Genomic DNA, 23,952 nt, shown 5'->3' on the forward strand with positions numbered 1-23,952 from the left:
AATGAAGTAACAGAGAAAGGCAGAGGAATCTTAGGTTAAGACAGTAATTTTCTGCTACTGAAATGTGTCAAAATCCTCCTATGCATTATTAGGTAAGACTGAACCAAACCTAGGTTGCTATCAAAAACTGTCATACTCAGTGTATTTCTCAGACACAGTTCCTATTTGGAAAACGTTCACTGCTGTGGACAGGCCGATACTCCTCTGCCACTGATGGCATGTCTTTTATCTGTATAATTACACGGTGTAGGGATCCTGGAGCTTCATCACTTTCAGTGACTCTAGCTCACTAATGGCAAAGAGGAGGCTTCAGAAATGGATATGCATTCTCCTCTTCCACCTTCTCACACACACACACAAAAGCTGCTGTTATGAATGGCATTCAACATTGCTTTGAGTCTAGCACACAGTTAAGCAAATGGAAGCAGAGCTAGCTCTGACCTTCCTCCCAGAACTGGCAACAGGCAAAAGAACCAAATGAAATGGTGCACATCCCTGTGATCCACAGTGCCGTGCATTGTTCAACATCTGGCACTGCATCAGAACAACTTGTTCACTAAACAGTCAGATAGTTAAGTTAGATGTATTTCAGCATATAGCTGCAGCGAGTCAGAACACCTCAGAAAAACCGGCTGTATGTGCAGGGAGCTGGGATGCCTGGGGAAAGGAAGCCCAGGCAGGTGCCTCCATGGAACCTGGGAGAGCTGACATTTAAGAATATAGGAAAGAATTCTAAGGACTACTGTGGAGTTTCAGAGCCATTAAAGCAGCTGCTACTGCCCTCCTGAGAAGCTGACATCCCAATAAATATGCCGGGAAAGAGGGGAGCAGAATGTTATAGCTCCCCGAGCCCTTTAAGCCAGCACTGCTGCTGAGAAGTGCAGCCTCCCTCTTCCCCAGCTGCTCTTGCTCACATCTGCACCAGCCTCCCTTGTACCAGCACTAACATTTGTGAGGTGATGTGGATGTGATCCAGAACGGGACTACCCCGGCGAAACAAGGCGGCTCGTTCTGTCCCACCGGGCCGGTGCCAGCAGGAGCAGCAGGGGAAGCGCGCTGAGGGCAGGCGGGATCGCTGCTGGCACCACGAGGGGGGACGGCCTCGAGGTGCTCCGCCACGTCCTGCGGGAAGAAACCCGGCAGCTTCCCCACCCCCCATCCTCCTCCTTCTCCTCCTCCCCGGCCGGAGGCAGCCGCGGGGCGGAAGGGACGGGGCTTCCCCCGCCGGAAGCGGCGCGAGGGGCCATGGCGGCGCTGCTGCGGGCCGTGGTGAGTGGCAATGGCGGCGGCCGGGGCCGCCCCCCCCCACCGCCGCCCTCCGCCCCGCCCCGCCCCTCCCTGCGGCATGGCGGCGCTCTGAGGGGGCTCAGCGGCCCCTGCGGCCCCGCCGCCCCGCGCGGCTCTGCCGCGGTCAGACCTCACCGGAGCGGGGCTGGTGCCTGCCCGCCTGCCCGCCGGCGGCCGCGGGGTTGGTGCGCCCGGCGGCTCGCTGCTGCTCGCCTCGCAGCGCTCACCCGGGGCGAGGAGCGGGCCGGCTCGGGATGGGCAGGCTTCCTCTGGGTTTGTGCTTCCGTAGGAGCTGTGCAGGGCTTTCGCGTTCTGGCCTTGGGTTTTATATTTGGGGATTTTTTTTATTTTTTTTTTTTAATTTTCCTCTGGTAGTTTTCCTGTTGCTTTGGACACAGTGTCTGTGCCCAGGGGGTGAGGGTTCCCATTTTTGGAAATTCCTGCCTCACTTTGGAGGTGTTATAAAGGTTCCAATTTCTGTGTCAGGTGGAGGAGATTACTAATCGCTCAGCTCCTTTGTTTCTCATCCATGTGTGTAGTTTTGGTCTATTGGCTTTTGAAGTCTCTAGCAGGTTACCAGATTTCAGCTTTGAGTCTAGTTGGTGCCAGGATCTGATTCCCTGCCCCAGTGCAGATACGGGCATGGCCAACGCTGCTAGCTGGAGACCAATGCTTGAGGAAAATGGAAAGCCCATAATCAGAGAGCTCGTGAAATTAATCCACCAAATTTTTAGAACTGATGTCTCAGGGTGTGGTTTTGCAGGCATGATGAGCCCTGCCTGCCCTTTCATCTGTCCAGCTGAAAGCAGATGAGAGCAAACTTCCGTGAGAGCAACTGGAATGCGGCAAGCATGAGTTCCTGCCTTCCTTCTGCCATTGCTGTGCTCTGTCCTTGCTCACATCTCTGCACTGTTGCCTACCTCTGTGTGCCCCAGTGTTTTTCTTGACCCCTGTGCTTTGAATGCCAAAGCAGCAGAATTGGTGGAAGATAAAACTAGTTTCCTGCTGTAAGGAGTTGAAGAGGGAATCACTAGCAGACGTGGAGGGGGAAGCCAGGCCGAAGGGGAGCTGAGCGCTAGAGGAGCAGTGAGTCGCTGGGGGTTCAGCTGTCTGCGGAGCTGTGCCCCAGGGTGCTCCTGGCAATGCCAGGCTGCGTGCACAGAGGGGGCAGGACGCATCTCCCAGGCTTCCCTAACCCTGGCTCTTCTCCCGGCTGCTTCTGGCGTTCATGTGGCAAAGTAAGTTGGTTCAGTTCTTCAGCCTAGCCAGAAGAATTTCTCTTTGGATGAGAGAAGATTTAGTTAGCTGCATTTCTTTGTGATCTGAAGAGCCTCATTTTGTGATTATGGGAGAAGCACTGGAGCATTAGCAAGGATGGGAGGATGCAGCTGGGAGGCTGGGGAGTTCTAACAGCAAGCAACGTGGTTCCGCTCAAGCTTTGCTGATCCATGGTGTTTCCCAGTATCTGCTTTTGTGTTAGGATTTAATAGTTTACTAATCAAATGAAAATAAGTCTTCATACTTTCAACATCTCTTCCTTGTATTGAAAATGGGAAAGGAGTTTTGTTTTCCTCTGATCTTCATGCCTCCTTGAGTGCTCATGGCATATGTTACAGTCCTGATCATTGTCTCAACATTTTAGTTAATAGTGCTGCTATGATACAACTGTCTTTTACCTAAGAAGAGATCCTGATGAATGTTTGTGTGCTACCTAAGGTTTTCCTAAAGGTTGCCAGGAGGATTTAGATGACTGTGGGTATTTTTTTTCATCTGAATCTTGACAAGACAGCTAGCTGCAGGAGGTGCTTATGCTGCCTGCAGACGATTGCTGAGAAACTGGTTGGTTTATGCTTGGTACGTTTTTTTTTTTTTTTTTTTCAGCCTTTTTGCGAATAAAGAGTACTACTTGCAGTTTAAATGGAAGGTGATGTTCTTCACTGATATTAGCTTAGAAACGATTGCTTAGCTCGTTTCTTCCTTTCTGTTGCTCTGCCACTTCCAGCTTTTGCTTTTTTTCACACCTCTTCTTATCACATCTCTCCTTTTAACTGTGTGTATGCTCGTCTTGTGACATCATATGTCTCTGTTCAGTTCTGTTACAGTAGTGCTTTTCAACAGTTACAAACCCCAAAAGAGGTTTATAACTGGTTTAACGTTATTTAAAGGTTATAAGAGGTTTAAGCTTATTTAAGCTTAAAGATCTATTGCAATCAATGTATGTTTTCTTATTACCAAGAATAAGCCTCAAAAAATCTATTAGACACATTGGAGTCTTTTAGTCATTCTTTATCAATTTTTAAAAAAAGGTGAATTTTCTTTCTGGCTTTTAGTGTTAGTTAAACTGTTTGTGTCAGAGTACTGGATTGCCTCAAGAATTGTTTTCTGTTACTCAGCTGAAATGTCTTTTTGAGTAGAAACGTATCAGCTTCATATCTGTCCTAGCTGGGTACTTAGGCCACAGAGGAAAAGGAGAAACTAAGTGATCTTCCATAGCTACAATAGAAGAGGAAAGGTATAGTACTAAGTGGTAAAGTTAGTGAGTACTAATCACATTTGCAATGGAAACAGTTTTTCCCTCACAGTTTGTAGAAACCCAAATCAATTCCCTCAATGGCTCAAGAGTGCGATGCTGGGGCAGCCTGAGGAAGCAGTACGCTGCACCTGGCAAACAGCAACACTGCGGGGAGGGGGGAACAGGGACTGCTTCTCTCTGTTTCTCCTAGCTTTTGGGCAATCTGCTGCTCTCGTGGTTTAGGCAATCTGCTGCTCTCGTGGCCGTGTCCCCCCCACCTTGGTATTCGTGTATCTTGTTAAGATTTCCCTGGTGTGTCTTTCCTCAAAGCCAAATAGTCCCAACTCTCTCCACTTTTCCTCACATATTGGATGCTTCAATCCCTTACTCAACTTTTTGGCCTGTTTAAAAAAAAAAAAAAAAAGCTATCTTTAATAGAGAAAAGTCTGTTCTCTCTAACAATATGTATCTTGTTTCCTGTATTAATGTAGAACATTAAAAATAATCATATTTGCTGAAATTTATTGGGACAACATACACTTTTGAAATAGTAGAATTATTAGCAATGCTTCAGTAAGACAAAGATGCGTAAAAGCTAAGTACTGTTTGAGGGCTGTTTAAAGATCTCAGTCCGTCAATACGTAAGTATCTGAATTTGTTCTACTAGATACAAGAACTGTGGTCTAGTGTTATGACGTAGACAGCTCACCACTTCATTTGACTAATCTGTTTCTCTTATCAAACTCAGGGTTTTTTGTCTTTGTATCAAACTCAGCTATTTGCCTTTACTGTAAGGCAAGATTTTTTTATTTTTTTTTTTTGTAATCAGAATTTAGTTTTCTGTCAAAGGCAAGTTTGGAGCTTAATCTGAGGGTTGTTGTATAAATGAGTAAATCTGTGGAAGCAGGATGACAGTTAAACTGTTTTTGTGTTAGGATCCTCTTCATTGCTACTCTTTCTGTTCCAGAGCTGCCGGACTGGAGTAACTCAATGGATAGCAGTATGCAGTGGATTATTACAGACAGCCGTGGTCCAAGGCCAGCGTAGAAGGATGCTCCATGGTATTTTCCAGGTAGGATGTCATAGTATATTAGTGTCTAAACACTGGGATGAGTTTGAATCTGGAATAGTTTTTCAGTAAAGAGGCTTCCAGAAGCAGTGTCTTCACTTCGCTTTGTATTGCTGAAATATCGAGGCAACTTAAAAGCTTTCTCCTACTGTAGGAGTGAGCTCCCATTCTTTATCACACAGTTGTCTTTATTCAGAATACAGAAATCCAAATGTAGGTGTCATTTTTCCAAAGCAGCTGTTTACAAACAAGTCACATTTGCAGGCAATTGTCAGCATTTCATTTTATAGAACATTTCTCTACTGTACAGTAGCCTTGGACTTTCTAGTATTGATGTTATGTTTACCTAGCACAGCACAACATTTCAGTGTGAAAGCACTGCTTTGCCATGTTACTTCCAGTTTTAAACAAGCAGACCTAGTATCAGATTATGTCTGTAGTAAATCAACAAGAGGATCGCTTAATAGCAGCCAATTATGGAGGTTAAAATGCATATATGGGAATGCAATACAAAATACAAATGGGAATAGATGCAGGTTATCTGAACAGAAATAGGGTATGTCTCTGGGTGTTTCCTTCATGCATGCAAGGTAACCAGAGGAGATTAATCCTCTTTTCTTTTTTCCTGTATGTTACAGCTGGTACAGCCAGGACTTACAGAATCAGAAATTTCTAAGCTCTTTGGCTTTAATGTCTATCCTCAGATAAGACCTTCCAGTCATGGAAAAATCACTTGTGCTTTTGTGATACTAATAAAGCACCAGTCCATGTAAAGTAGCATATAGCGTTGAGAGTAGTGAGGGAAATTAGCAGTTGTGAAGTTGATTGATAAAGTTAGACTTGACTCTGAGCCACATGTTAGGATTTAGAGGCTTCTGGGAATGGCTACACTGAACAAAACAGCATATTTGCTTTGTCCGAATTTATTCATACATAGTTTGCTACTAACTTGGGCAAGTTGTGGAGATGTAAGTGCGGCACTTCTTACTTAGAAATTCTACTAACTCCTGTATGATATGTTTTGATATTATGCAGTAGCTGTGTCATGCAAATCATGTGCCATGTAGAGGTTATAGTGACAGTTATTACCCTGTAATTTGTTTTGCTCAAGTCTTGGCCATAAAGGCAGTTCAACAGACTATAAAGTTGTATATAATAATGCCGTAAGCTCTGTTTCTCTGCAAGGCCAGGAAAAATAATTATTCTTTATTAAGAGGCAAAAAGTGTAATTAGAAGTAGTTTGTGAGCAAAATCAAAACAGGTAAGCTGTGGTTTTTGAGAGTGGAGTGTTCTGTCAGTCCATTCCATTAGTACATTTTCAGAAAACTAGTAAATTTGTAAAGTGGAGCATTAAGCATGGGCAGCCATTTTATTTGTAGCAGTTATGATATAAATCTGTATTTACTGTATTTACTGTAAATTTGTATTTACAGGTCAATGGTCTCTTCAATTTTTCTTTTTCTTTTTTTTGTTTTGTCATTTTTACTAGAGACACGAGACTCGGCAGTTCCAGCTGTCTAAAGGCTGTGGTGGATTTATTCAAGTCAATGGAACCGTTAAACAGCTAAATAGAACGTTTTACAGTACGAATAAGGTTAGAAGAGTTTAATGTTTTTATTGTCAGAGGGCACATTGTGCTAGGAATTGTACAGATACAGGTAATGAAATGCTTCTGAAAGCATGTAGGAGATGATTCATCTTTTACACAAAGTATTTTAGTGTAGCATTAACAATGGATCCAATAATTTGAAAAAAAAAAAAAAAAAAAAAAAGCTCTGTTCCTTTCCAGAAAATGAACTGCTAGTGTAGGAGAGTCATGTCACAGTTGCTTTTTTGGGAAATGAGCCCAATGAGGACAGAAGCAAAGTTGAGAAGAGTAGTTATTGGGATGGGGGTCGGTGGCAGATGTTCCCTTCTTACATTCAAAGAAGGAGGAACCGAAGGTGTCCATACGTATTAGAAGTGACAAGATGTTTCCAGATTCCTTATCTTGGGGATAGTGTGTAACAACAGTTTTGCTATCTGCTTAACAATGACATTTCTCATGCAGTCTACTAATAACGACTAATTATTGTCATACTTTTTCTTGTTCTTCTGTACCGTTTTGTTAATTTGTGGTGTCCACATCTCTTACATTTATTGTCTTTTGTCTTAGAAGTTTTCCAGAGCATGAATGATTAGTTTAGCACTTAATCTAAGAGAGTCAGTGTCTCTCATTTAATAAATGTTCTGATCCTGCTCTTGCTATTTCATTATGAAGAGAATGGCAAAATGGAATATAAGCAAGAAAAATGAGAGGACAGAGGGAAAAGGAGAGTTGACAGGGAACACCAATTATTTCTTTTTTTTTTTTTTTGTATTTTGTGTCAAAATTAAGAGGATATTGTACCTTGTACCTATGTACCTTTGTACCTATGTTATTGTACCTTATTGTACCTTATATGTACAGATGTACCTTATTAACGTTTATAAATACGTTAATGGCGAGTGTCAGGAGGATGGAGCCAGGCTCTTCTCAGTGACACTCAACGAGGGGACAAGGGGCAGTGGGTGTGAGCTGGAACATTTAAGCAGAACCTCCTATATGAGAAGAAACTTTGTGGTGAGGGTGACAGAGCACTGGAACAGGCTGCCCAGGGGCTTGTGGAGTCTCCTTCTCTGGAGACTTTCAAAACCCGCCTGGATACATTCCTGCGTGACCTGATCGAGGTAGGGGGATTGGACTAGATGATCTTTCATGGTCCCTTCCAATCCCTAATATTCTGTGATTCTGTTTTTAGCACTGAATTTCAGGTATTGAGCAAGAAAGTCAGCCTGAGGCTTATGTGCCTTTCAGTGTTTTGATGAGCTAACTTTAGTTTGAATGGGACGTCAAAAACTTTTATGTTTTCTGTGTTTGATTTTATATACACTTACATGACTTTTTAATTGCATTTGGCTGCAGTCATAGCATTGGCAAGATGAACTGCACATCTCTGTCCATACGTCGAACCAAGCATTCACTGCTTAAATCCCCTCTGTGTTTCCTGAGGTAGTTCAATCAGACATCTGAATGCAGTCAGAATCATGGCATTTCACAGTAAAAAGCCATTTTCCAGTCTTTTTTCCTTTACTTTTTGGTGATGAGCTAACAGTTGAATCAAAATAATTTTGACTTTTACCTTAACTTAATCTGCATAATGAAAAGTCCATAGTGAGGGGGACTTCATAATGCGTTTATAGACAAGAGGTGTGTAGTAAAATTAGTCTGCCTAGATGCATTAAGAGTTTAATAGCATTTTAATTCACCTGGAGAAGGTGGAAGTCGATTTAGTGAGTTCAGTGTGACAGTGGTTAGTTGGACTAAAGTTCTGTATTGAACGCATTGCCTGGCTGGAGGAGGGCTTATGAAGTTATCTTATGACCTAAGGTTAGGTGTCATTTTTAGTGTAGAGAAGAGTATTGTGTCGGATAATCTTGAAGAACAAAGTACTAAAGCTTGGATTAAATCTTCATGTACACGTTCATAAACTCGCTGCATCCATCATGTGTTGCAGATGCTGTTGTTTTGCATGATAGCAGTGGACTTGGTGAACAGGTTTAATAGCTGTTAGGTTTAAAGGATCTGAGGTCTTGGACAGTGTGATGCTGTCTAACTAGGTGACTGATAGTCAAATCATTTTATCTCAAATGCTAATGATAGTGTGTACTCTCTGGATATACATGGGGGTTGATTATGGCTCTAAGCTACATTTTTTGTAGCTTTGCAGTTAATTTTTATTGAAGTATAGCAACTTGTGATGGATATGTGTCAGTATTTTAATATTTGTTTATCATTCATGCCATTTCAAAAATTATTCGTGCTAGGAAAGCTATAGAGGATACAAAAAGAATAATGAGAAATCTGAAAAGCCTTCTATATGAGAAGAGGCTGTTTTAGGACTCATCTAAATCATGGTCTGATAACTGATGGACCTATACGTAATACTGGTCTGTAAAATTTATAAAAGGTACTGAGAAAGGGCATAGGAAATGGCTGTTTGTGGCTTCTTGTACTTAAACTGGGGGCTTCCAATGAAATCCCAAGGTTGGGTTTAAAAGAGGCTCAAGGGAATTGATTTTACGTAACAAAGCTGTGAAAGTCATGTACCACAATTCTATGTATTATGGAGGTTAGATGGTTTTAAAAACCATTTTAGAGTGCTGAATTTGTAGCTGCCAAGAATGAATGTGTGCATATGTTTTCTAGAACAGGAGTGATTATTAAAAGCTGGGCAGATACACCACAGGAACCTGCAGTGTATGTGACTATTTCTATGCCCTTCTAAGTGTCTCTTCCAAGCGTGTTGGAGATGGGGTACTTCTCTGAGCCATCTGGCCATGTATGGCAGTTCTTATGTGGCTAAATTGCTTCCCTACTAAGAAAATTCTTTTCTCAATATGTGTTCACATCTTAGGAGGAAGTGCTTAAAGTGAAATTCCAGTGAGTTAAAGCAATTTAACATTTCCTTGGTCATGGAAGTTTCTCAGATGATAATGGCTCAGCTGCATTCCTCAAGTATATGTATGAGATAATTTGCAGTAGATTTTGGTTAGAATAGTTAAAAGTTAAAAGTAATTATAACATAATATTTATACTGCATACTTCATTGATAAGAAATTATTTGCTGGAGTACAAATGATAATGCCTGTTGGCTGATTAGTACTGCTAGGATGTTTTAGCCAGAATGCCACAAAGATTTCTTATCAGCCTAGTGCTGTATAGTTAATATGGAGGAAAACATTTATCTTCATGTTTGCAAACATTGCAAATCATTGAAGAATTAATTACTCCTCTGATGTAGATTTTCCACAAGTAAAATTGAGAAAAAATGTAATGGGAATAATAATTTGGAGGAGCTTTCTGGTAAGATTTCAGTAAGCTTTTCACTGGCTTCATCTATCTTCATTAATTTTAAGATGGAGCTGATCACTTTTTATCATACGTAATTACTCTAGAATGCAATATGGCTGTGAGAGTAAGACAGGATGTGAAAGGGCCAACTGTTTACTATCTGTTTACTATCAATTTACTATTTTTTATTTACTATGTGTTTGTGATTTGTTTGCTTATTTTATCTGCCTGAGTAAAGGGCAGTCATCCATAAAGAATATGGTAATTTAGAATAAGAGCAATATTTCTGAAAGCAGATTTCTGTACAGTCTGAGCCTGAGCTCCCAGTGGGATGCTCTTATTGGAACAGACATGTAATGCTTGCATTTATATACAGAAGAATGTCAAGAAGGAAAGACAATATACTGTTTTGCAGATAAAACCTAAATACGTATTCATTTTGTTGAGCAGAGAAAGTAAACAGAAAATATGGAGTTCTTTGTTAAACTTCTAGCTTGTCAAACTAAAACAGTCAGATCCAATTGCTGAGACTGATGTATATGGTAATCTTTCTATTTTACAGCATCTTTCTGCAAAAGATTCCTTGCAGACAGAAGAGAAAGTGGGTCCTTTCACAAGGATAATAGAAGCAATGGGTTTCACGGGACCTCTGAAGTATAGCAGATGGGTAAAGCATTCATTTAGTATCTTGGTTAATTCTTTCAGCTTTCTTAAAAAGCAAAAACAAACAAAAGCAGAAAAACTCACAACTACTTTTTCTTGCAACAGGAACAATATTTATATGGAACAAATCTAATTATTACCCAAGTATATAACTGTTTTGTAATGTGGGGGATAGAGTAATATAAGCTGGAACCTGCTTCGGTCTGCGTTGTCATCTTTGACCTAAGTAGGAACATTGCATTTGCTTTGTAGAGTCTTTAAGCCTTCTTGAATTTTTTCAGATGCCTATTTTCCTCTTCATTTGTGCACCAAAGAACACAATAACCACCTTACTATCTTAAAAGGCAGTCCAACATCTGCACAGACCAGTGTCTTATTTCTGATAATGACCAGTACCAGTTATCTAGAAAGAATTTAATTACAGTAAAAGCATATAATGATACTTTTCTCATGTACTTCTTCAGCTTACAGCAATTGCCTGTTTCAGGATTTCTTGAACAAGAGTAGGCATTTTTCTGTAGTATCTCTTGATGAAATTTTATTCCATAAGTCTATGCAGTTGCACTTTGAGCTCTTGTAAGCTTATAACATCCACAACATTCTATATCAATGAGTTCCATAGCTTAAGTATCTGCTGTGGGAAGAGGTACAGTTGTTTTGAATTGATGTTTCTTAATTCTGTCATTTAAAAAAAAAAAAAAAAAAAAAAGGTTTCATTCCTTGGGGTATATGTTGCACCTTTTCCCTTTCACTTGTGGATTTATAATCTTATATATGCCCTATTTGCTGAACTTGTTGCTGAACTGGAGAGACCTAGTCAAACTTGTTTCTGCTATTGAAACAACTTTTATGTCTTGATTTTCATTGGCCTTCTTTGCATCTTCCCTTGTTCTGTGTTTGTTTGACAGGAGGGTCTCTGAAATGGACAATAGTGAGACATTACTGCTGATTCAGTAGTAGCTGCCTGCTGATTCAGTAGTAGCTGCCTAAGGCAGAGTCACAAATAGGTCCTTCTCTTCAGTGTTCGTAAAATAGTCCTTTTATAAAGCAGTTGTTAACAGTGACCAAATGAGAGCGGTTCTGTAGGAGACATTCAGTTCCTTCTGCACAATGGAAAAAGACAGGTACAGTTCTGAATTTTGCTGTGAACCAGGACACAAGAAAAGGTGATGTGACTGGGAAGGGCTGAGCCCAACTGTGCAGATGTTAAAAACTTAAAAGGTGCTTTGAATATCTGCAAGGCAGAGTGGACTTCTTCTGAGACTGATCGGAAACTGTTGCTTATTGCATCTTGCCCCTCAGAAAGAAAATCCCCTCAGAAAGAAAATACAAAGAAAAGATAACTGGCAGTTAAGGGGGTGAGGTATTTTGCTTGAAAACCAGTTGCTTATATCATATGCTGATAAACATCATGAGAGAGTAGTTTCTCTCCCATATTGTTGTAATAAAGATTCTTGTTAGCTGCAAGTGTTGATTCAGAGCTCACCTTAATTGCTACTCTTTACTGCCTGCTTTTGGCTAGGGATCTTGGGTTTGGAGAGAGTTATTTTGTGGTTAGGGCCCAGGGGACCTGAGTTCATTTTTGGCCTTACCAGTGCTCTCTACGAGATCGTAGGGAAGTTTTCTTAATATTTCTGTTTTTTTTTTCTTTCTTCTCCCTTCCCCCTTACCTCTTCTACACACCAAAACCTCCATGATTAAATTTCACCAGTTTCTCCTGTGTTACTTGCCTTATTTAAAGGCTGGATTGCAGGAACTGTTCTTTACAGTATGTTTTTAATGTCTAATAATGCCTAGTCTGGAGCAGTGACTTTCAGAGGGGAGATCTCTGCTCCCAGGCCAGGCAGTGTTTCTTTTAAAATCAAAACCTTCAGAACTCTGGTAAGTGGTGTAAATTATTTTACTGCAAGAATTTTAGACGTATACTCAATTGTTGAGAAAGCTTCTAATCCTTTGTTTTTGACAGAACCCTGTGATTACTGAATAAAAAATTAATGGCCTTTGTGTTTCCACAGCAGATCAATTGTAACTTTCCTATCTTTCTTTTGGCTGGAGGAGCCAAAAGAAATAATACTTCAGCAGTTTGAAGTGCCAGTTGATAGGCATAGTGTGCTCATCTATAATATATTGATCACCAAGACAATCCCTAATAGATACCAATAAAAAGAAAAAAAAAAAAAAATCAAGGCTGATCTCTGGCTTAGGCAAGTATGGGAATAGGCTATGGAATTTTCAAGTTTTTTATTTTTATTTTTCTCCTCCCATGATGTTGGTAGACAGAGATAGCTGGCAGTTATTCTTTCAGAGCTTTGTTGTCTGTTATTGTGCTTTTTGAAGCTTCAGCACGTCTGTCTTGGTTATAGATGATGCACTGACTTTTTCTGTGGTGGAATGGCAAGCCATGAACAAAATTAAAAGTTCTGAAGCGCCTGAAATATACCTCACATCATTCATCACACGGGATTGCTTTCTTGCTTTTGAAGCTTTCTTGGTCAATTCTTGTTCTTGTGGGGAAAAACAAGAGATATTTTTAGTACATCTGTTATATCACTACTTAAAAAATAAAACATACAGAACACTCATGTATACATCAACAGGTAAAAATATTGGATGAATGTAGGAGTTGCACGTTGGGATCTTTGGAGCTTCTGTAGGGAAAGCTATTTCATTTATTTTTCTACAATGCTAGTTTTATACTAAACTAGATTTGGAAAGGTATTCAAGCAGCCATTTAGCCATTTTTTTGCCTCAAGGTAAGATGACTTATAGTTGTGTAATTCTTGGGAGATAATAATTTATTGTGCTTTTGAAAATCTCAGCTGATTGTGATTCTTAAAAGAAGTCTTTTCAGAAGAATACAGTGTATGTATTTAACAAAAACAATAGTGTTCTTATGATGAATGCTTGTATTCATCATGTAATCAAGTATTGTCTTTTCTTTTTCTTTAGAAAATTAAGGTAGCAGCTTTGCGCATGTACACGTGCTGTGTGGAGAGAACTGACTATGAGGAATTCTTTACCAGTAAGTTGTGTATTTGAAGATACTAGAATTTGGAGTATAACCCCGGTGAGAGAACTTCTGATGAAAAATAATTAGATATATTTATATCCGTAAATAAGACAACCGTAAGACTTGCCATGTGCTAACAGTGCACAGCCATCTGGAAGCTACATTATTACTTTAAGCTCTGAAGGGGCAAAGGTTGCAGGGCATGCTCTGGCTTCTGGAATTGTTACATTTTGTCCCCTGCAATGGAGAATAAGAACATGGTGGGATAGGTAAAACCAGAACATACTGAAATTTGAAGGACATTGCCTTTTCTATTATGAAGGGTGGGATAAGCTAAAAATCCAAATCTTTCTTTTTTACCATGGTCTGATGGTCTCTGTCATACCCAGTCCCGAGACTAGTGAGAAAGTCCAGTGTAATCAGGATACAAGTGTGCGAGAACCATCCCCCTCCACTGATGCACAGCTTTTTTTCATGATACAGGATCAGTTTGATTTCAGGGTCCTACTTATCTCTCTTCCTTGTATCTGGTTAAGCCAGGACACATCTCCTGACTAGTTAGTGTGACTAGAACCAAGACGTGCAAGTTCCTCCTTTAAGTATATAAGAATTTTAGCTTGAATTGTGATGACTCTTCCTTGTTACACAGTTTTTTTTGTTGTTGTTGTTGTTTTTTTTTTAGCTATCAGTGAAAAAATGCATTGCTGCTTTTGTTAGTATCAAATACAGATTGGGGAATGGGGAGATCTGTGATTTATTTAAGTAAGTTTCAAATAATTATTCTTATATGAATTATTTCCTATGTCAGTGTGATTATGGTTGTACTAGGTGACCTTAGAGGTCTTTTCCAATCTTAATGATTCTATGATTCAGCTGATATTAAACTTGCTGCCTAGACCTGACATGTTAGCTGGCTTCATGATCAACCAAATGCTTTCTTAAGGCTTTTACAGCACACTGGCATAGGTGGGAGCTGCTGCTGCTTCCTCGAGATCAGCTGAAGGCGCATCTTTGTGTTTTCATCTAGTGCAGAACTTACTGAGGGTGGTTTGGCACATGATATTGCTGCTGCAAGATTTTCCAATGGTTTTCAAAAGGTTTTCCAAAACTGTGATGTGGTTTCAGTGGTTGTAGGGAGAATTCTATAAGCAGTAGGATTCATCACTGATGATCAAAAAAATAGAACCTCATCTTTTCTGTACACATACCTCTCCCCAGCTGTGTGTCCTCTCAGACTTTCTCAGCTAAATAGTCTTGTCATATGTACCTCTCAGATAAAAGTTTTGCTATTTTTAGCTGTTGCTTCACTATCTCTGTTTAACAGGTTAATTGTAAAAGGTTATATAAATGTTGCCCTAGATTAAAGGATTTTCAAAACCTGTCTAGGAAAGAGATCGTGTGGATATGTTTTGCTGCCCCCAGCACTTCTGGCTGTAGCTGCATGGTGTTGAGATATCCAAGTGAACTGAACAGTCAGCTCTGGTCTCTGGAGATCTTATTAGCTTTTTCTCTGTAGTTTGTGAAAGCTGTTAAGCCCTACTGAGCTGGCCTTGAAAACAGTACACCCATGCATGTGTAAAACCGTTTGCGGGCTGATCAGAACTGGTTTTTCACGGAGTTGTCTTCAGTGTTTCTGGACTTGCTTTTGTGATGTGGTTACCTGATGGCTTGAATAATGACTGTGATGTGACCTTGTGGAACTCATACTGGTATGTAGATTTTCTGAGGTGGTTCTCTGACAGGTGGCTTAGGTTGGCTGGATATCATAGTGTCGAGGACTAGAACAATGATATAAAATGCATGTCTTATAGGCTATCTTGCTGTCTCGGTGCATTTCTGCTGATACCTTGTGCATTTTTCTGAGAGTTTCTCTAATGCACTATGAGCACCGTCTACTGCCCTTCTCTCCATTATGCTGTGGAACAGCAGTTCCCAAAATGCTATGGATAACAAGGTACATGAAGCTTCTGTAGCACATAAAGGAGGTCTAACTGAGGGTCTCCAGTATTAGACTGTAGTTAACCTTAGTATGTGTGCCATTCTGCTCTCTATTTGTCCATGGATGGTTATAAAGCAAAATTTTGGGAACTCTGATTTAGGGCCGACATCCCAAATCTCTGCTACACTGTGTTGCTTATATGGAAAGTGAAGCTATTTTAGGATTTCGGCTGTCCTTTGTATAAAGGAGAACAGATAAGTAGTAGAGGGAATAGTAAGATTACTGGTGCAAAACTTCCTGTGCATAAAGCTTGTAGAGTTTGGGTAGTTCTAACAAAATGTAGGAAGCTGCTGTTTGTGAGGAGAACACTTCATGCTTACCCTTATGTTTGAAAGACCAGAAGAGCTTTTAATATCAGGTAGGTGATGCTGAGAGCTGAGTTGGAGTTTGATGAGCATGGAGTGTAGGATTACCTTGAATTTATCTTCATCTCTTAATAGTGTTAAGTGCCCCATTGTTGTGCAGTTTTAGTAACAAAGAGCTGGCCCTATTTCAGATAGTCCTTAGTAGGGTCTATCAAGAAGCACAAAAGAGATGGAGTTTACCTACAGTGCTTTGGATTCTTCTGGCTTCCAAAGCTCATCAGGCATCCTATTGGCACCTGCTGCTGTCTGAGTCATGCTCTGAGTGGAATGCTGATGTAGTGCACCTATTTTTTTTTTTTCAGGGTGTGGGGATGCTATCCAATTGTGTTCTTCCTAAAATTGTGATAGTTGCAAAGATGATCTATCATGAAAAATTCTACATTCAAGTTTGCTTCCCCTACTTGATGAATTTTAAGGGCAGAATATGACTGAAGAAAGAGGTATGTCCTCGTAATCATGGGCATTCGTGTCTCTTACATGCACAGGTGTGAACAGGAGGTATTCTGTAGACAGAATAGATTTTTTCCCTAGCTGATACTATCACAGTAATTTCATAGGTAATTATACTTTGTGATATTTTTTTTCTACGTCCAACTATATTCTGAAGGGTATAATTTTCTGTTGAATTACAGGATGCATATTTGTGCCATGTTAGTTTCCTGGAATGAGGTCTTTCAAAACCCCAAATTTTATAAGTATCTTCTTTTAAAAAAGCTGATAACTAAGGAGAAGCTTGTTGCTTTAAAGCAACCATCCTTCCTTTAAGTTTAGGTTGCAGTCAGTCTTAATATTGAAGTTAAAAAAAATGAATTATGAAAATAGAATTGCAACACTTGGAAACCTAGTGGAAAAAAATCTTCCCTCCTGGTTATTGAATAGGTGTTTACAAACTCTCAGTATTTCCAGTAGTAGAGGTGTGAGCTTTGCTTTCCAATGAAGAGTTAATTTTTGTGGTAGGAGACTGGTACGTGGAAATTGATTTCAGAAACCTCTCTCTTTTGAACTAAGTGTTTCACTCTGTGTCTTACCTGTGGAACTCTCATTTAATGAAATGGTTTGATTAATGCATCTGTTGTGTCCTCTCTCTCTGGTTAGGGATGCCTTAGCACGTCTTTATGTCAAAGTAGCCATTTCTAGGCTCTTGAACTATTCCTAATAGGAATGAGACGGCCAGAAAGGGAGAAGGGTGAGGAAAACCTCTGTTTAATCTCCAAACGTAGACTATTAGTGTCTTTATACCCTCTTAGAGGTGCTGTGGGTAATAAATGGGCATTGATGCTGAAGATTGGCACCTCCTATGCCATGGTGGAGTTATCTCTTTGAGGGGGGAGCAGTAGTGAATGTCGTGGTGGATGCCTGACCATGGTTGCTATGTAAAAAGAAAGAGACTGTAAAAATACTGCTTCATGATCCAGGTGAGTCTCCTTGGTAGTACTTGAGAGCCAGGAAGTATAGGAGTTGGGAAAGAATACATTCCAGCACAGAAAAAGATAAGGCTGACTTCCTTGCGGCATATCTGACAGGAGAGTCTGTTTTTGAATACTCTGGCCTTCTTAAAACTAGATTTGAATAGTTCAGAAGACAAGGTGAAGTGCTTGGTAGGCTAAGGCGTCTGTGTTGAATCCTTCTCATGAAGTACTGCTGTTTAAAAACTTCAGGAGACAGATGTAGAAATAGCTTCCCACAAGGAAGCTTTAAGACTGAGAGGAGCTGAAGGACTCAATGTGCACATAACCCATAGGTCCATGCTTTTCAAATGTGAGGAAGAAGAGTATGTTGTGGCTTATAGATTAAATTTCCAGCCCCACAGCCTTGTGACATTGTACAAATTCAGAGTGTGAACGTGCATATGGAAACCTCTATAGCCCAGTGGCTATTGTAGAAGAACTGAGTATGGAAGAAGTTGTTTCCGTGGTTGGTTGTTTTTAATAATCCTAATATGTATGACCCAGAGTGTAGTGGATTCTGCAGCTATGTCAGAGCTAGCATGGTGTCCTGCCAGTAGGAGGCAACAGCACTTGATAAAGGAAGAGTGTAAGAATTGAGCAAAGCATCCATTGTTACTACCTTGTTATTCTCTACTGCTTTGGGACTTTAGAAGCCACACGTTTTTCTTCTTAATTCTCCATTATGGTTTTTTTTTTCCAATGTAAATTTTACCTGAGTTCTACATATATGAAATCTTTTTGAATCTGCAGTGTCTCATGACTGCATGTTCTAAATTTTAAGCACGTTTGACAGTAAATGTTTGCTTCCAATATGTAGAGCTAGAAATTAAATTACTAAAACGTATTTGGCTTTTGGTGGAGTGAATTTGTGTTAGATGGGAAAAAAAAGATGAAATTCATATTAATACTTAGTTTTGTTTCCATCAAGGGTGCCAAATGCCTGATACTTTGAATTCCTGGTTCCTTGTAGCACAGCTTCATGTCTGGTAAGTGGAACTTAAATAGTAATATAACTATTCTTAGGAAATAAATGATATGTACCTTCGGGGGGGGGGGGGGGGAGGAGGGATTATAGGTTTTTGTAAAGTTTTTATTCAATTTACTAAATAGTGAATTTTAGTAGTTTTCTACTAAAGAGCAAAAAGACCCATGGAGAAGCTAACATCTTTTAAATCTCTGAATTCCTAGGTAGTGGAATGATCTGTGCCATGAGTTTTCTATAAGCCTTGCCTAGCCTGTGTGGAAAAATCTTATTTGGGTGTTTTAGGAAAGGTTTAAATTTATGTAGAAGTGTTTTAAAAATTGTGAGAATTTGTGGTGGTTGAAGTTGCTGCTTGTCAGAAGCATTTAACAAATTATAGCACTGGCATTTATTCTTGCACCTCTGAAATGTGCATACAGGTTGGTGAATGCCAGCTTGGCTGTATGTAAAAATATTTAACACCTTACACATTAAGTGTTTTGCCACCTTTTTCATTTGTGAAAATAGCAGAAAAAAAAAATCAGTTCTTCATCTAATATTACCTACTCATAAAGGTCAGAGGGATGCACAAGGGAGTACAGTTTCATGAAAGACCTGGCACTTAACAAAAATTACTGAAGTACATAGACTTACACTCAGCTATCCAAAGGCTGAAAGGAAGTACTGAAATAGTTGCCTTACGTACAGGCCCCGTATTTCCTAGCCTTCTCCTTTTTTTTCCCCTTCCCTCTTTTTAATTTCCTGTCTCCTCAGTATATTGAAAGATGGGGCAGCTCATTTCACCAAGCAATGAGTAAATTAGCATAACCATTGAATCAGTTAATGAAATCAGTGGAATCTGATGGGTAATCTCTCTCAATGGATTACCCTTGAGACTTGCAGTTTATTTCTTACAGTTTCCTGTGAAAGGGACATTAATAATTCAATCAATAAGGTGATCGTGTTTTGATATTTGGAAAACTATTGCAATAAATTTCAAAATCAAACCATTTGTAAATACCTGAGGAAGAACGACGAGGGGTAACATGAATCTGCAATGAACTCTTTTTTTCAAGGTCTGTTGCAAGACTTCATCTGAGTATTGCATTCCATAAGGAAAACTGCACTTGTGGAAGTGTTGATCAGTTTGAGAGAGTCAAGAGGAGAACAAGAACCATCAAGTTTTAGAGACTGTTGCAGGGAAATAATCATCAGATTTGCATAGAAAGGAGGGGGGTTACTGTACTATTTTGAGATTTGCTGCTTCAGAAGAAAGGGAATAATCTGTCTATGGTTCATCGTAGGAGAACAGGAAGCAAGGGGCTTAAAATTGCACCAAGAGAGAGTCTTACTTGAAAGACACTTTAAGAACAAGTTTATCTGGAATGTCTTAGGCATTTAGTTGATCCTGTCTTACCATGAAGGAATGGGCTAAATGACCTAAGCAGAGGCACGAGGAGGGAAGATGACTACGCAGCCAGGCTCAGATCTGTTAGTTTGTGTCCTATCAAAAAAGTATACATGGCTGTAAATACAATAGTTAGTGAACTTGATAGGCTGAAGCAAAGGATAACATGCAAACATGCTAAAGAATAATGAGCAAGAGTTCAGAATTCTGCTTCTTGCCATTATTCTAAGCTAACATTGGTCATAAAGTATATCATGACATATAGCTGAAGTCTATTCAGGAGCTTCCTTCTCCGGTATCCAAGTTGCTGGCCATTCACGAATGATCTAGGTTAAACAGAATAAAACAACAGCTTTCCAAAATTCTTGTTGATACTTCTGTTGTTAAGCCAAAGTAATTTCTCTGATCTAGTGTAACACAACCCTAGAAATTGTTGTTCCGGAACAACTGAGGAAGCCAGAATGACTGGCTGCAGGGGGTAGTATGAAGCTCTGAGTGGGCTTTAACTGTGGAAGCATAATGCATCATCACGCCTTGATTGTGTAGTATTGAGCCACATCACAACAGTTGAATGGGGTAATGACAATTGCTGCTTCTGGTGTTTAAGCCAGTCAGTGCACACGATGGGAACACCAATGGAAACAGTCATAACTGAGGCATGTGTGGGAAACTGCTGCTTCTTGCCTAAAATGGATAGAGGTGAAGGTGCTCCTCTTCCTTTTCAGGCATCCTTTCATATATTTTTTTTTCTAACATAACCTCTCTGCATGCATAAATTATCCAGCAAATGTTAGGTAGATAGATTTCTAAAGAGAGTTTGGAATAATCCTGCTTTCGTGCTTTGACAAAGATGAGTCAGTATTTGAGTAAACTGCAGAGCAGATTCAGTAGTGAAACGATAAAATGTTTCACACTGTGTTGATCCAGTTAGAAGGTTTATAGTTTTTAAAGAGTGTGTGTCTTTTTTAAACCTCAGACAGCAGGTGTAGTAACAAACTACCAAATTTTCAAATAAACTGCAGATTTCCATGATCTCACTTGTGGTGCTGCAGAACAGCTCTATGACAGCACTATGCATCCAAACACAGAGAAACCTTTTAGGCTTCAAGGGTAGCTGGTTTTAACTCAGAACACTACTCCATTCCTGCTCATCAGTGACCAGTTGTTAACTGCTAGTCTGTGAACTACTCTCTCCTCTTGGTTTGCCACTGCTAAGGCAAGCTGGATGGGAACCAGTGTTTATGCCTGCAGGGATTCTTGCCAAGCCACTCTTTTTTTTTTTTTTCTTTTTTTTTTTTTTTTTTTTTTTTTTGCTGTGCTTGTGTATTGAGTGAGAGAAGCATATAAATACTTTTTCTTAACCCAGAGTTAGACTTCGAACTTAGTCTTTAACTCTTTGACTTAAGAGTGAGCAAAAAATTTTGGATACAGTTACTAATTAACATTTTCATACATGTCAATTATATAAATACACAAGAGGAACAAAGGTTTTGAAACTGGTGAAAGTAAGAAAGAAGTTTTAAGCTTGTTGTGTGTTTGACTTGTGGCAGGATAGACAGCTCTCCTGAGGTCTGGACCATTGGTTTAGCAGAAAGCTTTGCCATTTTTCTGAGGGAAGATGCTGACAGATTCACTTTTTGCTGCTGTCTAAATTGCATTTAGTTCCTGGGACAGCGGTACTATGAGACCAAAATGGGGTTGTCACTGCCACAATATAAACCTTGGGAATTCTTACATGGTTCTGTTTCCTGAAACAGGAATTGCCACTCATCACAGTGTTCCCTTTACTGACTGTTGCCTGTTCCCTTTTCTACCCACCCTCTACCCAGGTTCTCTGTCACTGTGGTGGTTTTACTCAGGTGGGCAGCTGAGTTCCCCTACAGCTGCTCTCTCACTCCCCCTCCTCAAAGGGAAAGGGGGAGAAAATACAATGCAAGGACTCAAGGGTTGAGATAAGGACGGGGAGGTTGCTCAACAATTATCGTGATGGGCAAAACAGATTCAGTAGGGAGATAGTAAGATTTATTGCCTATTACTAACAATACTAACAAGCTGGAGATGTGAGGAATAAAGGAAAGAAACCAAAAACGCCTTCCCCATATCCGCTCTCTTCCACCTCCTTCCCCCAAGCAGTGCGAGGGAATGGGGGTTGTGGTCAGTCTACAGTGCTTCGTCTCCACTGCTCCTTGGTCACTCTCTTCTTTTGTGCTGTGTAGTCCCTCCTGCAGGATGCTGTCCTTCCCGAACTGATCCGACGTGGGCTTCCCACAGGCAGCAGCTCTTCAAGAACTGCTCCAGATATGGGTCCATACCACGGGGTCCATCCATCAGGAGCACACTGCTCCAACCTGGGTCCCCCATGGGCTGCAGCTCCTGCCAGGTCACCTCCTCCTGTGTGGTCCCTTCTCCATGGGCTGCAGCTCCAGCCTGGAATCTGCGCCAGTAGGGGTCCACCACAGGCTGTAGCCTCTGTCAGTGCAGGTCCACCTGCTCTACTGTGGTACTCCATGGGCTGCAGGGGCACAGCCTTCTTCACCATGGTCCTCAGCACAGGCTGCAGGGGACTTCTGCTCTGGCACCTGGAGCACCTCTCCCCCTCCTGCTTCACTGACCTTGGCACCTCTCTCTCTCTCCCAGCTGCTGTGTAGCAGTGTTTTTTTTTTTTTTTTTTCCCTTTCTTAAATATGGCCTCACAGAGGCGCAAACAACATCACTTACTGGCTCGGCTCTGGTCAGTAGCAGGACCCTTATCTAGCATGGGGCAGCTTCTAGATTCTTCTCACAGAAGCCACCCTGCTACCAAAACCTTGCCATGTAAACCCACTGTGGTCACTTCACCTTTTGATCACAGGTCTATGTGACACACCTCAGTTCCTCTCTCTGGTAGGATTTTGTTATGTTGGAGTCAGACCCATGCAGCCTCTCGTGGCTTCTGTCATTTTCAAACGCCTCCATCTAGGAATTAGATTCTGGCCCAAAGGCTATTTTTTTTTATTGTTGGCGTGTCAGTTGAATGACCATTGTGGGACTTACGTATGGTTCTATTTAGAAAAAAAGAGTAGAGAAGCAATGTAGGTTTTGGTGCCTTCAGTTTGCTTTGACTCTGACTCATCTCTGGCAATAAACTTTTCTATCTTTGCAGGTTAAAACAAAGTTTTCTTTACTAATCAGCACATCACATAGAATCCATCATAAAGATTGGCATCTGCCCTTTTACAGGTCAGCCCAACAGACAAGTTTCAAATGTTTATGATTTTCTCTGAGCTGGCATTCACAGAGCACCAAATATTTTTAATGCCTGAAGAGAAGCCCAGATCTTATCTCCACTGAAGAAATGAACAGATGCATAAATCATTTTTTACCTCTTAACTCTTGTGGTACCTTCACTACTGGTAATATGTGGCTGCTTCGAAGTGCCCTGCAGTAGCTCTGCTCTGTTGCTTTTACAAAAGTTGTGAGAAAGCTTTTATGTGAGCATTCCTAAGCTGTAGCATGTCTCTGTGTAAAGCTGTGACTTATTTTAGCTTCATTGTTTGAGCTTCACTACATCCATGATAACTCAGTCAGCCCAAACAGGCTCTTCTAACCTGCAAAACAGGAGCTGAGTTGACTGATAAAGTGGAGAACATGGGGCTGGTGATGAGACTTGTCTCAGGTTAGTGAGGGAACAGCCTGTATTTCAGTTCATGCTGTTTACAAATGTAGGAGGAAATAAAAGGAAATAAATTTGTTGTCGTGGTGGTTTATTTTTTAGACTGAATAGCAACAATGAAGTTCAAATGGCTTTGATGCTTGTTATAACTTAAAAAAAAAAAAAAAAGGAAACCAACCCAATCTCGTATTCACAGTAAGATCACAGAATCATCTAGGTTGGAAGAGGCCTCTGAGATCACCTAGTCTAGCCTCTGACATAACACTAACATGTCCTCCACGAAGCCATATCCCTAAGCTCTACATCTAAATGTCTTTTAAAGACCTCCAGGGATGGTGACTCAACCACTTCCCTGGGCAGCCTATTCCAGTGACTAACAACCCGTTCAGTAAAGAAGTTCTTCCTAATATCCAACCTAAACCTCCCCTGGTTCAACTTTAGTCCATTCCCTCTTGTCCTGTCACCAGGCACATGGGAGAATAGACCAACCCCCACCTCGCTACAGCCTCCTTACAGGTACCTGTAGAGAGTGATAAGGTCACCCCTGAGCCTCCTCTTCTCCAGGCTGAACAACCCCAGCTCCCTCAGCTGCTCCTAATCAGACTTGTACTCCAGACCCCCCACCAGCCTTGTTGCCCTTCTCTGGACTCGCTTGAGTACCTCCATGTCCTTCTTGTAGCGAGGGGCCCAAAACTGAACACAGTA

At 40.7% G+C, this 23,952-nt stretch overlaps 1 protein-coding gene across 1 annotated transcript in view; it reads left to right on the plus strand.

The window, feature by feature from the left end:
* The first annotated feature begins 1,164 nt into the window (after positions 1–1,164).
* LOC118176870 (ubiquinol-cytochrome-c reductase complex assembly factor 1) overlaps positions 1,165–23,952 on the plus strand; it is a 56,130-nt gene continuing 33,342 nt past the window's right edge. Inside the window, exons 1-7 of the mRNA XM_035344146.1 lie at positions 1,165–1,269; positions 4,767–4,871; positions 6,358–6,462; positions 10,304–10,408; positions 13,354–13,426; positions 18,155–18,212; positions 19,264–19,372. Of these exons, the coding sequence (XP_035200037.1) occupies positions 1,246–1,269; positions 4,767–4,871; positions 6,358–6,462; positions 10,304–10,408; positions 13,354–13,426; positions 18,155–18,212; positions 19,264–19,372 (579 nt within the window). The 5' untranslated portion in view covers positions 1,165–1,245. The remainder of the gene's footprint in view (positions 1,270–4,766; positions 4,872–6,357; positions 6,463–10,303; positions 10,409–13,353; positions 13,427–18,154; positions 18,213–19,263; positions 19,373–23,952) is intronic.

Source organism: Oxyura jamaicensis, chromosome 20, assembly GCF_011077185.1.
Source record: "Oxyura jamaicensis isolate SHBP4307 breed ruddy duck chromosome 20, BPBGC_Ojam_1.0, whole genome shotgun sequence".
NCBI classification, from domain to species: domain Eukaryota; kingdom Metazoa; phylum Chordata; class Aves; order Anseriformes; family Anatidae; genus Oxyura; species Oxyura jamaicensis.